Source organism: Artibeus jamaicensis, unplaced genomic scaffold, assembly GCF_021234435.1.
Source record: "Artibeus jamaicensis isolate MK-2021 breed Jamaican fruit bat unplaced genomic scaffold, CSHL_Jam_final scaffold_660, whole genome shotgun sequence".
In the NCBI taxonomy this organism is placed as follows: Eukaryota; Metazoa; Chordata; class Mammalia; order Chiroptera; family Phyllostomidae; genus Artibeus; species Artibeus jamaicensis.
The window spans coordinates 498,983-515,114 of NW_026522052.1; the positions used below are offsets into that span (position 1 = coordinate 498,983).

Sequence of the window (16,132 nt, forward strand, 5' to 3'; positions counted from 1 at the left end):
CTGCATGAAATATCTGAGATTTTCCTGCCAATGTTCTCCTCTAGGGCTTTCATGGTGTCACGGCTTATATTTAAGTCTTTTATCCACCTTGAGTTTATTTTGGTGTATGGTGTAAGTTGGTGCTCAAGTTTCATTTTTTGCACATAGCTGTCCAGTTCTCCCAACACCATTTGTTGAAGAGGCTATCTTTATTCCATTTTATGTTATTGCCCCTTTGTCAAATATTAGTTGATTGTAGAGAGTTGGGTTTATTTCTGGGTTCTCTCTTCTGTTTCATTGGTCTATGTTCCTGTTTTTATGCCAGTACCAGGCTGTTTTGATTACAGTGGCCTTGTAATACAGCTTGATTATCAGGTACTGTGATCCCTCCTACTTTGTTCTTCTTTCTCAAAATTGCAGCTGCTATTTAGGGTCATTTATTGTTCCATATAAATTTTTGAAGTGTTTGTTCTATGTCTGTGAAATATGCCATTGGTACTTTAATAGGTATTGCATTGAATCTGGGGTAGTATGGACATTTTGATGATGTTAATTCTTCCAATCCATGAACACGGTATATGTTTCCATTTGTTTGTGTCTTCCTTGATTTCTTTTTTCAGTGTTGTGTAGTTTTCTTTTTTTTTTATTAATTTATTTTTTTTATTGATTATGCCATTACATTTGCTCTATTCCCCCCCTCCCTTCCCCTCCACCCCGCATACCCCCCCCCCACCATTTCCTCCTTTAGTTCATGAACATGTGTCTCAAATTCTTTAGATTCTGTATTTCCCCTACTATTCTTACCCTCCCCCCATGTATTTTCTATCTACTGTCTATGCTACTTATTTTCTGTACCTTCTCCCCCTTCCCTCCCCTCCCACTCCCCCGTTGCTAACCCTCCCTGAGATCTTCATTTCTATGGTTCTGCTCCTGATCTAGCTATCCTCTTAGTTTGCTTTTGTTTTAGGTGTGGTTCTTAATAACTGTGAGTTTGCTGTCCTTTCACTGTTCATCTTTTTTATCTTCTTTTTCTTAGGTAAGTCCCTTTAACATTTCATATAATAAGGGCTTGGTGATGATGAACTCCTTGAATTTGGTCTTATCTGAGAAGCACTTTATCTGTCCTTCCATTCTAAATGAAAGTTTTGCTGGGTAGAGCAATCTTGGTTGTAGATCTTTGGCTTTCATGACTTGGAATACCTCTTTCCAGCCCCTTCTTGCCTGTAAGGTCTCTTTTGAGAAATCAGCTGACAGTCTGATGGGAACTCCTTTGTAGGTGACTGTCCCCTTAGCTCTTGCTGCTTCTAGGATTCTCTCCTTCATTTTAATCTTGGCTAATGTAATTATGATGTTCCTTGGTGTGTTCCTTCTTGAGTCCAACTTCTTTGGGACTCTCTGAGCTTCCTGGATTTCTCAGAAGTCTATTTCCTTTGCCATCTTGGGGAAATTCTCCTTTATTATTTGTTCAAATAATTTTTCAACTGGTGGCTGTGCCTTTCCCCCTCTGGTACCCCTATAATTCGGATGTTGGAACGTTTAAAGATGCCCTGGAGGTTCCTAAGCTTCTCCTCATTTTTCTGAATTCTTATTTCTTCATTCCTTTCTGTTTGATCATTTTTTTCTTCCTTCTGGTTCTCTCCCTTGATTTGAGTCCCAATTTTCTTTCCATTACTATTGGTATCTTTTGTATCCCCATTCATTTCAATTAATTTAGCTTCCATATGTTTCTCTAATTTGTGACTAAAGTCAACCAGTTCTGTAAGGATCCTGATAACCAGTTTTTTGAACTGTGCATCTGAAAGACTGGCTATTTCTTCATCACTTAGGTCTATCGGTTCTGGGGCTCTGAGTTGTCCTAGAGCCATTTTTGGTCTATTCGTGTTGTTAAGTGAGCGGAGCGAAGCCTTAGTTGTTTACCAGGACGGCGACCCAGGTCGCTGGTTCGTGACGCTGTGTGTGGGGGCGGGGTCAGAGAGGGAGCAATGGCGTTCCTCTCCGCTAGCCCCGCGCATCCAGTTGCTCACACGCCTCGGGCTTGTTTATCCGATCCTAATTGTGCGAGCCTGCTGCACCGCGTGGTTTTCCCTTCTCACTGGTTTCTCCGCATGTAAATGCGCGCGCGACCCACCGCGCCTCTTCCCTGTGCGCTCCAGCAGCCAGCTGGCTGGTGATCAGCACCCTCGGTTGCCTGCGCACCGCGCACTGCCCCGGGAATTTTTTCTTGCTAACCTGCTCCGCTGCTGGCCTCGCTCCTCGTACCGGTCCAGCCGAGTATCTAGTTGTCCTTTGGACTCCGTATTGTCGATTTTCCGTGTGGCTTGGTTGTGACTGCTGTTAAAAGTAGTTGTTCTTAGATTTGGTTGTGCACAGAGGCGAGGTGAATCCTCCATCTACGTCTCCATCTTGGCGGAAGTCCAGTGTCGTGTAGTTTTCTGCATACAGGTCTTTTACCTCCTTGGTTAGGTTTATTCCCAGATATTTTATTTTTCTTTTGCTATATCAAATGTTTTTTAATTTCTGCTTCTGCTGATTCATTGTTAGTATACAAAAATGCCTTTGATTTCTGGATATTGACTTTGTAACCCACTGTTTTGCCAAATTCATTTATTAGTTTGAACAGTTTTTTGGTAGAGTCAATAGGATTTTCCATGTATACTATCATGTCATCTGCAAACAATGACAGTTTTGTTTCGTTCTTTACGGTTTGGATGCCTTTTATTTTCTTTTCTTGTCTGATCACTGTGGCTAAAACTTCCAATACTATATTGAATAGAAGTGGTGAAAGTGGACAACCTTGTCTCGTTCCTGATCTTAGTGGAAAAGATTTTAGTTTTTGCCCATTGAGTATGATATTGGCTGTAGGTCTCTCATGTATGGCCTTTATTATATTGAGGAATGCTCCATCTATTCCCACTTTGCTGAGTGTCTTTATCATAAATGGGTGTTGTACCTTATCAAAAGCTATTTCCACATCTATTGATGTGATCATGTGGTTTTTGTCTTTGCTTTTGTTTATGTGATGTATTACATTTACTGATTTGCGAATATTGAACCATCCTTGTATCCCTGGGATGAATCCCACTTGGTCACAGTGTATGATCTTTCTGATGTATTGTTGGATGTGATTTGCCAATATTTTGTTGAGAATTTTAGCGTCTATGTTCATCAGCCTTATTGGCCTGAAGTTTTTTTTCTTTGTTGTGTCTCTATCTGGTTTTGGGATTAGGATGATGCTGGCTTAATAAAAGGAGTTTGGGAGTTTTTCATCCTTTTGGATTTTTTGGAATAGTCTGTGAAGAATAGGGGTTAGCTCTTCCTTAAATGCTTTGTAGAATTCTCCTGTGAAACCATGCAGTCCAGGGCTTTTGTGTGCTGGGAGCTTTTTGATTACTGCTTCAAGTTCATCTGCTGTTATTGGTCTGTTCAGGTTTTTCTGCTTCTTTTTCATCGAGTTTTTGAAGATTATATTTTTCTAGAAATTTGTCCATTTCACTCAGGCTTTCAAATTTCTTGGCATACAGTTCTTCATAGCAATTTCTTACAATCCCTTCTGTGGTATCAGTTGTAATCTCTCCTTTTTCATTTCTGATTGTGTTTATTTGTGTCCTCTCTCTTTTTTTCTCGATGAGTCTGCTTAAAGCCTTGTCTATTTTGTTTATCTTTTCAAAAAACCAACTTCTGGATTCATTGATCCTTAAAATTGTGCTTTTAGTCTCTATGCCATTTAATTCTGCTCTGATCTTAGTTATTTCCTTCCTTCTACTTGCTTTGGGCTGTTTTTGTTGTTGTTCCTCGAGTTCTTGCAGGTGTAGGGTTAGGTTGTTTGTTTGAAATGTTTCTATCTTCTTTAGGTAGGCCTGTATTGCTATAAACTTCCCTCTCAGGACTGCCTTCACTGTGTCCCATAAGTTTTGGGTTGTTGTGAGTTCATTTTCATTTGTTTCCAGAAGTGTTTTGATTTCTTCCCTAATTTCATTCTTGACCCATTCGTTGTTTAGTAGCATACCATTCAGTCTCCATGTTTATGGGTGCTTTGGGTATTTTTCTTTGGGGTTGGTTTCTAATTTCAGTCCCTTGTGGTCAGAGAAGATGCTTGGTATGATTTCAATTTTCTTGAATTTGTTGAGGCTTATTTTATGTCCTATCATGTGGTCTATCTTTGAAAATGTTCCACATGCATTTGAAAAGAATGTGTATTTAGCTTCTTGGGATGAAGGGTTATATATTTATCAGTTAAGTCCATTTCATCTAGGGTGTTGTTTAATGCTGCAATATCTTTGTTGATATTTTGTTTGGAAGATCTGTCTATTTTTGATAGTGGGGTGTTAAAATCCCCTACTATAATTGTGTTGCTGTCAATATCTTTCTTGAAGTCCTCTGAGATTTTCTTTATATATTTGTGTGCTCCTATGTTGGGTGCATATATATTTATGATGTTAATGTCTTCTTGGTGGACTCTTCCCTTGAGTATTATGAAGTGACCTGGGTCTCTCTTTATGGCCCTTTTTTTGATGTCTATTTTGTCTAATATGAGAATTGCTACCCCAACTTTTTTTTCTTGTTCGTTTGCTTAGAAAATTTGTTTCCAGCCTTTCACTTTTAGTCTGTGATGATCTTTTGTCCTGTGGTGGGTGTCTTGTAGACAGCATATGTGTGGGTCATGCTTTCTTATCCATTCAGCTATTCTGTGTCTTTTGATTGGAGCATTTAATCCATTTACATTTAAGGTTATTATTGATAGGTACTTATTCATTGCCATTTTTGTACCTATGTTCCTCTCTGTCTCTCTCTTTTCCTTCCTTTCCTTAAAGCAGTCCTTTTAGTATTTTGTGTAGAGCTGGTTTGGTAGAAGCATATTCTTTTAGACTTCTTTTGTCTTTGAAGCTCTTTATTTGGCCTTCTATCTTGATTGAGAGCCTTTCTGGGTAAAGTAGCCTTGGTTGTAGGCCTCTGGTTCTCATTACTTGGAATATTTCTTGCCATTCTCTTCTTGCTTGGAGTGTTTCCATTGAGAAGTCAGTAGTTAAGCTTATTGGAGCTCTCTTCTATGTTACTTCCTTTTTCTCCCTTGCTGCCTTTAAGATTCTCTCTTTTTCTTGGAATCTTGCCATTTTAATGATGATGTGTCTTGAAGTAGGCCTCTTTGGGTTACTCTTGATTGGGACTCTGTGATTCCTGGGTTTGTGTGCCTTTTTCTCTCATCAAATTAGGGAAATTTTCCATGATTACTGTTTCAGGAATTTTCTTTATTTCGCTTAATGCAAGCTTCATTTCTGCCTGGGTCTTTTTTATGCTGTTGCTATATCTAATGATTTTTTTTTTGAGCATCTTGATAATCAACGTTTAGAACTCTGCATCTGATACGTTGCTTATCTCCATTTTGTTTAGTTCTTTCCTTGGAGTTTTGTTCTGTACAAGAACAAAATACAAGAATGCTGCAGTTTCTCTGAAACTATACATGAAATTGGAGTAGTACCTTTGACTCAGAGTCAAGAGCCAGCAGCCACTGCCCCATTTATTTATTCCCCTTTCCAGCAAATATCCCTGAATGAGTTCTCTATATTCACTCTTGCTTCTTTAAATCCTTGGTCATCAGACTTCATAGACCTTGATTTTCTGATGAATCTGGGTGATGTTTATTGTGTAGTTCAGTTGCAATTTTTTGCTATAGTTTTGCATGGAAGTGAAGTGTGTTTGTTTATGCCTCTGTCTTGGCCCAAAGTCTCTTAATCTGCCTGTGGCCGGTTGGGTGGTCTGGGTGACAGCCCTTTCTGTGCCAGGGATTAGTTTCTTATCTTATAATTCTAGCAGCACATTAGGGAAGTTTATTTATTACAGACCATGGGTGTTTTAGGGTATTATAGTTTAATCTCTCAGGGAACCCCAGGTGTGAAAAGATGTTCTAAAAACTGTGCTGTCAGTGGAAAGAAAATGGCCCCAGGGGGAAGGTCTGAGGTTTCAGAAAGGATGTGAAGCAAAGAAAAAATGCTGACAAGTAAGTAAGTATGTGTGAACAAGCATTACTTCAAAAAACATAAATTAATATCTAATTTGAGGTTAAAATTAGTATAAATTTGTAAGATGAAAGAAAAATTTCCTGGAAGGTTGGAGGGATGTGATAGCCAGAAGAGTGATCAGAGCTTCCTGTAATGCTCAGATGTGAATCTTAGACTGTTGAATATGCATGTTAATAAATTTTGCTTGACTGTTAAAAGAATGTACATAAATGCTTGCAACTTCCAAAAAAAGGGGATAAATAGAATTAAAAAATAATAGACAAACTAACGAATAAAGGGTAAAAGAGAGCAGAAGATAAAGATGCAGAAAAATAACATGCAGGTAGCACATATTAAGATAGGAGGAAAAAATACAAATATATGGGCAACCACAATAAATTTCATAAAATGACTAACCCCTCTAATTTAAAATTAAAAGTTGTCAGACATGGCTAAAAACGCCTAAATATATTATTTCTGAGAGACACAACTATAAGAGCTATGCACCCTTTAACATAAGAACATAAAATGACTGAAAGATAAAAACTACATCCTGAAATTCTTACCAAAGAAAGTAACCAAAGGAGTAACCATATTAATATCAGGCAACTATACTGCATGACAAAAGGTGTTACTAGATATAGACCAGGGGTGCCACACTCGTTTTCTCCAAGGGCCACATCAGCCTCCCAGTTGCCTTCAAAGGGCAGAGTGTAATCTTAGGACTGTATAAATGTAACTACTCCTTAACAGTTAAGTGAGCGCTCAGTGCTGCTGCCAGATAGAAACAAGGTGGAGGGCTGGATTTGGCCCGCAGGCCTTGCATTTGCCACCTGTGATATACAGGGTTATTAATAGTGATAAAAATTCAATTCTTGTGGAAGATATACTTCTAGAGTTGTATGTCCCTAAAAATTTAGCCTCAAAATATATAAAGTAAATATATTTTGTTCTATACATAGAAAAAGACAAAAGTGCTTTCTACTTGAGAAGTTTTTGAAATTAAGATATAGTTCACATACAGTGATGAACTATAGTAAATTCACACTTTCAAATTTAGTGAAATTCAGTGGTTTTTAGTATAGTATAGTCACAAGGTATAATTACCACCACCATATAAATCCAGAATGTTTTGTAGTTCTAAAAAAAGCCTATACCCATTAAAAATCACAGTCCCTGACCCCATCCCCAGCCGCTGGCAACCACTGATCCACTATCCATCCCTATGGATTTACCTGTTCTGAACAGTTCATATACATGGCATCATAGAATGGGTGGCCCTTTGTTGGTACTGGCTTCTTTCTCTTAGCATAATGTTTAGAAGACTCGTCCATGCTGAGCATATATCAGTACTTCATTCCTTTTTATGGCTGAATAATGTACATTTTGTTTATCCATTCATCAACTGATGAATATTTGAGTATTTTTACTTTTTGGCTGTTGTGCATAATTGATGCTATGCATATTTTTGTTCAAGTTTGTGTGGACTTACCTTTTCCATTTTCTTGGGTACATTCCCAGGAGTGGAATTGCTAGGACATAAGGTAACTTAATTGTTTTTGTATATTACATTAATAATTTTCATAATAATCATTTCTTTAATTTGCTTTAACTTATCAATAAAATCTTAATGTTTGCTTCATGCCACATCTCGAATGCATACCTACATTTGAAAGTTAATATTCAGCCACTAAGAACAAATTCAAATGACAAGCCCCATTCTCCTTCCCGATAGTGTGACACTCTCTGTATTTGGAATGACCCCAAGCAATCCCTGTATCACTGAGAACATAGTGCTGCCTTAAGTGATCCCATCTGCGCACAACTGAAGCCTGTCCCTCCGTGGTTACTGGACCCCATCCCCTTCACCTAGTCAAGGATATTGCTCTGGAAATTCTCCAAGGTCTCTACTATCTCGCTTGTTTTCACTTTTTATCACAATCACTATTGGCATACAAGCATGCTGTAGTTTCTCCCACTGAAACTAAACATGAAAATGGAGTAGTACCTTTGACTCAGAGTCAAGAGCCAGCAGCCACTGCCCCATGTATTTATTCCCCTTTCCAGCAAATATCCCCGAATGAGTTCTCTATATTCACTTTTAGGCTCTTTTTTATCCTTTCTAAGCCCATTCAGTCAGCTTCCCCAACTGTACCCCCTGACCCCACCCAAGTTGCATGCATTCTAGTCATCCAAAACCTTCCACTACTGGGCCCATTGGTCCATTCTCAGTCTTTCCTTAACCTGTCAGCATATAATGCATCTCATCACTTCTTCCTCCTCAGTTATTTTTCCTTCTTGGTGTTCAGGACACTATCCCTCCTGAGTTTTCATCCTGCCTCACTGACTGCTCTTTCTCATCCACAGTTGCTGGTTCCTTCTCTTTTCCCAAGATGGGGTGCTCCAGGGCTCGTCCTTGGTTCTCTTTCTCTGCCCACACTTCATTGGTGATCTCACCCAGGCTTATGCCTTTAGATACCAGCTCCGTGTCAGCTCCTATGTTTGTATCTCCATCCCAGCCCTCTCTTCTGAACTGCAGGCTTGTAGATTCAACAGCTTACATGATGTCTCCACTTGAAAGTCTCTGACATGTGGGCATAAAGTAAGGTAGGGGAATGATGGTGGGAAGTGGGGAATAGGGAGGAGGGGAACAAAGTGGAGAAAAAAATAGGACAATTATAATAGCATAACTAATAAAATATATTTAAAAATTAAATAAATAAATAAAATAAATGTTGACACAGAAAACATCCTTCTTAAAAAAAAAAAGCAAGTCTCAGAAGTATCTCAACCTCAGTCAGCCCACTCTGAGCTCCTGATGTTCCCCTATGAACCCATTCCCCACAGCCTTCTCCATCTCAGAGAAGGGCAGCTCTGGTTCTTTCAGTTTCTCAGACCCAACACGTTGGGGTCATTCTTCAGTCCTCTTTATTTCTCTTACCCCACAAACAACCCAGGAATCACAACCACTGTCTTGTTTTTGCTTTCAAAGTATTTCTAGAAATACCCCTGCCATTGTTACCTCCTTGTCTGAGACATCGTCTCTAACTGGTCTCACATGGATGACCACAGTAGCTTAACTGGTCATCTTTTCTCTTGCCCACTCCAGGGATTCTCCATACAGCAGCCAGAGATGTCTTTAAAGCCTAATGGATATAATGTCATAGCCTGCAGTGGCTCCCCATTTCATGCAGGTCACAGATCCTTCTAAAAGGCCCAACCCGATGAGGCCCTTGAATTTCTCTGACCCCACCTCCTACAGTTCTTGCCCTTCCCTTCCCTCCCCTGTGGACCTCCTTGCGGTTCCTGGAACTCGGTGTCACGGTCCAGCCTGAATAGCTTTGCACTAGAGATTCCGTCTGTATGTAGAGCCCTCCTCCAATGTCAGCATTCCTGGCTAACTGCCACCTCTCTCAGATCTGTGTTCAATTAACAGCTATACACTCTTCCGTGTATGCCCCTTCCCACCACACTCCCAATCTACCTTCCCTTTATCTACTTTCTTTTTGCTATGGAATTTATTATCTTTGAACATACTCTACAACTTATTCATTCATTTGTTAATTTTTGTTGTCTTTCTTCTGCAGCTAGAATATAAATTTCAAAGGGATCTTTGTCTGTTTTGTCCATTGATATATCCAAGTCCCTAGAATAGTGTTTAGCATATATAAGTAATTAAACATTTGTTGATTCCTTCTTAATGAATAAAATGCTGTAGAATTAGGTCTCTGGCTTTTCAGCCCTCCAACGGTTGACGGTAAAAAGTTATATTTTAGACTACCAAGGCCAACAAGGATGTTTGGTACACCCCATCTCACTGTACACAGGCTCCTTTCCATCCCGCTGATGCACCTTTGGAGTGAAAAAACCTGACTATTGAAAAGGAGGAAATTCTGACACATCCTAAATTCATTTTCAGGAGACCAGAGAGTAGGAGGAAGTGACAATGGAGGTTAATCAGTTAACAACTGCAGCAGGGCAAAGCCAACAAAGTACTCTTTGCACTCATTAGTGCATGTTGGAACTTTGAATTAACATCCACATGACTATGTCCATTGTTAATATAAGAAACGTCCAAACTTGTGGAGAATTTCTATAAGAGTTTATTTGAGCCAAACTGATGAGGTCTATGAGGAGCAAAATCTCAAATGCTCCAAAGAATAACAGTTTTGCAGGTTTTAAAACAAAATTTTATCAATTATAATTGACATTTAATATGATTATATACAGTCACACCTTGGCACTCATTGGCTTCAGAACTCACCAAAACCTGTACTCATTGCATTTTGACAAGAAGAAAGTGTTTCGGCACTCCGTGCTAGCTCAGAACTCGTCACACTCGCTAAAACTTGTACGAGTCACGACACACCGCCCAGCAAGAGAAAAACGCTTCATCACGCCTCACTTGCTCATCAATTTTGGCGCTCTTCATGAGTTGCCCAATGAATTAACGACAAGTACTGCGGTACCCCTGCTTTTGTTGTAGCTCTGGGAAAAAATGCCATTGGTGTTTCGATGGGGATTGTATTAAATCTATCGATGGAGATTTTAAGCTTCTTTTATGCATTTGTAATTACAAGAGGTAAGAGAAAGCAAGGCTGGGATTGGATTACAAGACAGTTGATGAGATTATGTGCCTTCCGGAAGGTGCTTATGGTTGCAGAGAAAACCTGAATGCAGAGAAAGCCTGGCAAAGGTAACCCTGTCACCACAAGGCTATGAGCCTGGGGCAAGAGTACGGACCATGACCTGCCCAGTTAGGAATTTATGATCGGATCACCCTTGGAGGTTACTTTCCACGGAACTCCTTTTTTCATCCAATAGCCCTGCTGCTGTTGGTTCACATTGCATTCCAAGCACCTGTTTGTTTTTTTGTTGCTAACAATGGCCTAAATAATTTTTTAAAAGATTTTGGCCATGAAAGTTTTTTGTTTAACACTACTTATCTTAACATATATCTGTTTTCCTTTTTCTTTTTCAAGATCAAATCTTCCTGAGACTTGGTATTTTTTTTTTTTTTGTCCTGGTTTGCGACTGTCCTCATTTATTCTTACTTTCTTTGCTCAAGTTTCTTGAACAGCCCTGGCTGGTGTAGCTCAGTGGATTGAGCACAGGCTTGCAAACCAAACAACCGTGGTTCAATACCCAGTCAGGGCATATGCCTGGATTGCAGGCCAGTTCCCAGCAGGGGATGCATGAGAGGCAACCATACATTGACATTTCTCTCCCTCTCTCCTTCCATTCCCCTCTAAAGATAAATAAATAAAATCTTTGAAAAAAGATTCTTGAACAACTTGACATCATAACTGGACTTCTCTTGTAATCCCAAGGAAAGGGACCAGAGAGCGTGCGCAGAGAGGGCTGTCCCAAGGTGTCTGTTCACACGGACAGGGTAAGGACGAGGTTGCTATATCGTGCTCTGAGGACCCAAATGGCTGTACTATCGCAGAAGCTGCATTTTGTATTTTGTCCTTATGACTTAAAGAGAAATTTTGTCAAATATTTCCTAAAATCCAGATACACTATATATAAGGCATTAGCACAGTGCACTAAAAAATGAGATGTGTGAATGAATAAATAAGTGACTTATAAACCTGTGTGGCACCTATTGAAAATAAAACAGCCAGTGAGGTTGGTTTGGCACCATTATTTTTCTCGAGTGTGTCCACTGAACTGATTCTGAATGATTGCAGCTTTTACTCTCCCCGTGCTTTTCAGGGCGCATTTTTATTTCCCACCGATTATGTGGGATGCATGAATTCTCCAGAAAGTAACTATTTTCTCCAAAAATGCTCTCTGGGCCTGTTGGAGCCCTGACTTCGTGTGGTGAGCTGAGAACAACAGCATAACTTCATTTCTTTAAAAAGCAATTCTTTCATTTTTCTGTACCAAAACCCTGGACACCAGAAAGGAGGTCTGTGAAGGAGATTCCCGTGCACCAGGGACGCCTCGCCACCCCCCACACCTCGCAGGACTGCTGTGTGTGTGTGTTCTCATCAGGCCAGTTTGCCTACTGTAGCTTCTGTCCCCAGGGATCATTAAACATGATGGAAAAGAGTAATTTGAGAGTATCTCGCTAATATTGCAAAAACCAAAAGTATTGGGTCCTCAGCAAAAGTCATCTCAGATTAATGCCATCTTTGTAGCACTTTCCTTGGTATGAAGTCCAGATAAAGTAAAATTGTTCTTAAACAGCAAGTAGGGTGTGTCTATAGTTCTGCACTTCCCACAGAGTTAAGGGGTAATGATTTTTTTTGAAGCACAGTTATTTATATTTTTCTCCCACAAATAAAAACAAAGGACACAAGAATGGGATCGGCATGTCAGGGTTTTATAGCCCATGTTAACATGTTTTTTCTTAATACTTAAACAATATTAAGATGCTGTTACTGTGTGAGACCACCCCTACACTTGTGCCAGCAATGAGGGTGAATGTGGGCAGGGTGTGTCTGGGATGGGACTCCACAGGTAGAAAGCGGGCTCACCGTTGATATTTTCTCTATACGTCTCATGGGCTAACACTTATCCAAATTATACTAAAATATTTTCATCATGGTCTTAACAACTGTCAAACAATTATATGTCTTAAAATGTAAAGAAAAAGTACCAATGATCGTGGGGAGGGTGTTAGGAGGGAGCCCCTGCTCCTGGGGGGGGGTGCCTGGGAGTGTTTCTGGCCCCTCCTTGCTGCAGATCCACCCCCCACACCTGTTCACCTGTTTGTTTGCTCACCTCTGCTTGGTTTAACTTTTGATACTCGACTGGATATTTGGTTAATTCTAGAAAAAAGACCCTTCACATTAAACTCTGTGTTTTGTTTTGAGAAATAAAATCCCTTTTTGTTACTACCAGCTTTACAAGTTCAAAACTGCATACAAGTGTAGGAAATGGTTTTAAGGCATGCAGCGGAGGATGTTTTCCAGAAACCCTGATACTCTGAAAACACATTAGCCTCCCGAAAAAGATGTTCAGATTTTCTTTCGGTAATATCTGAATTTTGTTCTTGGGATAAGTTGGGTTTGTGACAAAGCCTAAGTTTTGTCCAAATATTACACAACGTGCTTTGTGAAATAATTCTTTTCTAGAATAAGATCATTTTATTCGTCTTTTTCTAAAATGTGAGGGTTTTATCTGAAGTTTTTAGAAACGAAAACTTAAAAGTGCTGGGAGTTAAGACGAGAAAATGACTCGAATTAAGCCCCCCACAACCGCCCCCCACCCACTTCCCTGCACTCTGCTCCCCGTGATAATTCAAAGGCGAAGCACACATAGCCATTAAATACATCTAAAGGATATTCTTCACGGTCCCGGTTTTTCACATAAGTCACTATTTCAAAATTATTTCTTTTCACACTCGGAATTATTTTAGGAGCATGCGTTGTCTTTGCAGGCGCCTTTAATACACGCCTGCTAAGGTAGCACGGTGGGAGAGACTGGTTGTATACTACGTGCACAGTAATTCCACACGTGTTTGCATACTCCGTGCAGGAAAACTGCTTCCGAAACTTCGCGTGCCTCCGAGACCCGGTTTAGTCAAACCCGGGGGGGAAGGAGAAGACTCTACGCAGCCGCGAACTGCTGGCGGACACCCGGTGGAGGCCCGGCCCCTGCTAAGCCCGGCCCCCCGCGGGGTGCGGGGGCGGGGCCGCGGGCCACCGCCCGGTTGCCCAGGCGACCAGGGAGCGGCGCGGTCTCTGCCCTGAGCCTGGGGCGCGCGGCTGAGAGCTTGGCTGGAGCCGGAACCAGCGCTGTGCGTGTTGTGCGAACTCGGGATGACCACGTGGAGTGTCCCGCGGAGGCCCTCCCGCGTGTTCGGACTTCTGATGCTGGTGGTCTTGAGTCTCCTGGTGCTCCGCAGGTGAGGGAACCCCTCTCGGCTGCAGACACCCCAACCCTCCACACCTCCAGTTCTCTGCTCCCTTCCAAACGGAGGGAGGTAGTCCCTGGAGTTCGTGTGACCTCGACCCACGAATCTCGAATTCGGGAACTGTCCCCCAGCCTCTTCGTTTTTTTTGTAGCTTCTCAAAGTTCCCGCGTCGCGGGGCGCCTCCAGGAGCTCAGGTTTTGCCTGGAGGGCTAGGCCTGTGAGTGACGCTAGGCGCTTCCCTCCCAGTCCCAGGCGTCTGTGCCCTTGAGCTTCCCCACGCCTTTTCAACGTCCATGGTGCCAGCCTCTCCTTTTCTCGTGGATGCTCCCAGGCCCCTGGGAAGGTCAGCAGAAGTAGCCTTCAGATCCCTCTCCTACATCCCATCACTGCCCTGGCTCCAGTCCTCCTTGGGGAACTGCCATCTGCTCTTCTCCCAGGTCCCCACGTTCCCTACCAAACCCCCTGGGAGGGTTATCCAGGCAGCCGGGACCGGAGCTCCAGTGCTCACGACTCTGGTCGGTGTAACCAGCCCAGCACAGTCATGAGAAGGCTACCCTGTGGGTGCTCCAAGGTCTTCGGCTCTGGATTCATATGCGCTGTTATAGGATTGGTCTTTGCTTTCTCTTTCCCACCAGGCACCAGTCACCAGTCTCCCCTCACAAAATGTCTGTGGCAAGTGATTGTGTTTAGTGATAGAAGACTTAATCCATGGCCTGTTTAGGTGCCCCAGCCCAGAATTTTTCTGATCTGTGTCTATTTATAGGATTCTACAGCCCTGACCATGTCTTTCAGGCAGATGCTGGGTACTTTCCATATTCAAAACTTCCAGTGTTGCTGGAAAAACTTCCGGTGTTGCTGCTGCAGGCCATCAGCAACAAGTGCTTTGGCTCCGAAAATCTGTGTTGAAGAAGCTGCAGCCGGAGCCACTGGAGCTAGGGGCAGGTGCACTCCTGCTCTGCTCCACCTTTTCTTCTTCCCTATCACTCTTCTTAGTTTCTCTGAACTTCCTCTGGGAGATAAAGGGAAGTTTTTGATGGCGTTACGTATCTGCATGTTTTTGGCTGCCACAGCAACACATTCAGAAACTCTTTCCATTTATACCTTTTCATGACTGAACATGGCTTCTTGGCTTCGGAAATAGTGAGGATGTCATGTTGTCTGGGAGAAGAAATTGGTGTTCTTCTCGTTCTGGGGCCCAGAAAACTTAAGGAGCATTTTGTCTTTCCAGTTGTTTTTAGGACTCCCCTCCCCAACTTATCAGTCTAACCCTTTCCTCTTTGAAGACTACTCCTGGTTCTCATAGGATGCTCAGCAGCCCTCCGGGTACAAGACTGATGCAAACCCCAGAAGAATTGCTCAGAGCAGAGGCAGCAGGAGCCTCTGGCACACAGCAGGGCTCCAGGGACCCTTCACCCCAGAGAGAAAGGCCAGAGGTGCTCCAGTAGCATGTGGTTTGCCTGTTGTTGAAGGTCAAGGATATAGCAGTCCATGCAGGGGACCCCTGCCAGCACTGAGGGGCTTGAGGTGGTCCAGTTAAGTTCACCCTAACAGTCCACCAGAAGAGGTGCGGGAAGGAGGCTGGGTGTGCATTGGTGTCTGGCAGGACAGGAGATGGATGAGGTGTCAGACATCTGAGTGGCTGTGAAGAAGCCTGAGCTTCTTGCGGGTGAATGGGTCATGCTCCTCCCTGGGTGGGTGACGATCGCTGCAGGGGTCCCCCTGGAGCTCCTGGGATTGCTGGGGTGCTGCAGTGGAGAATGGATAAATGTGACTCAAGTCCATGGAAAGAGTTTGAGGTGCTTAGGACAATTGTCATTTTTCCTGCTGTCTCTTCTTTCTTAGCAGGCACGGTGGAGGCCAGAGAAACTCAGCCAAGTTCAGGCCATCTCTTAAGGGCCTTTAGAACACATGTCTTTTGGGCATCTGTTTGATTGTATCACCCTCATGGGCACTTTCTGCCCAATTCTTTCTGTCTGTCATGAGCTGGATACCACAGATCACCTCTGGAGGCCAGAGAAAAACATACTCACTGCCTCAGCCTCTTCCTGCTTTGACTCTTTGAGGAGGTCATTAACTGAGTGGGAGCGGTTGTGGTGAGTGCTGCTGTGGCCAGTGCTATATAGGTCACACGGCTCTCAGCCGGCAGCTGTGTGAGCTGAGCCATCAGGGTGAGCCCTTTGTCTGTGCCTCAGAAGGCAGGTATTGGGGGGTGGGGGTGGGGACTGCTTGGCTGCAGGTTTTATTGTTTTCCATGAATTTTACCTTGGGCTGGTTCATGGTCAGTCAGAGC

General features: G+C 42.4%; 1 protein-coding gene across 5 annotated transcripts in view; it reads left to right on the forward strand.

Annotated features, from left to right (window-relative positions):
• The first annotated feature begins 13,647 nt into the window (after positions 1-13,647).
• The window catches only part of GLB1L2 (galactosidase beta 1 like 2), a 51,266-nt gene continuing 48,781 nt past the window's right edge, over positions 13,648-16,132 (forward strand). For 4 of the 5 annotated variants that reach the window (XM_037159340.2, XM_037159341.2, XM_053659406.1 and 1 more), the window contains exon 1: positions 13,648-13,833. In XM_037159340.2, coding sequence (XP_037015235.2) covers positions 13,748-13,833 — 86 coding nt within the window. In that variant the 5' untranslated portion in view covers positions 13,648-13,747. Of the gene's footprint in view, positions 13,834-15,990; positions 16,011-16,132 lie in introns of those variants that run through there. The other variant, XM_053659405.1, reaches the window with a different exon arrangement.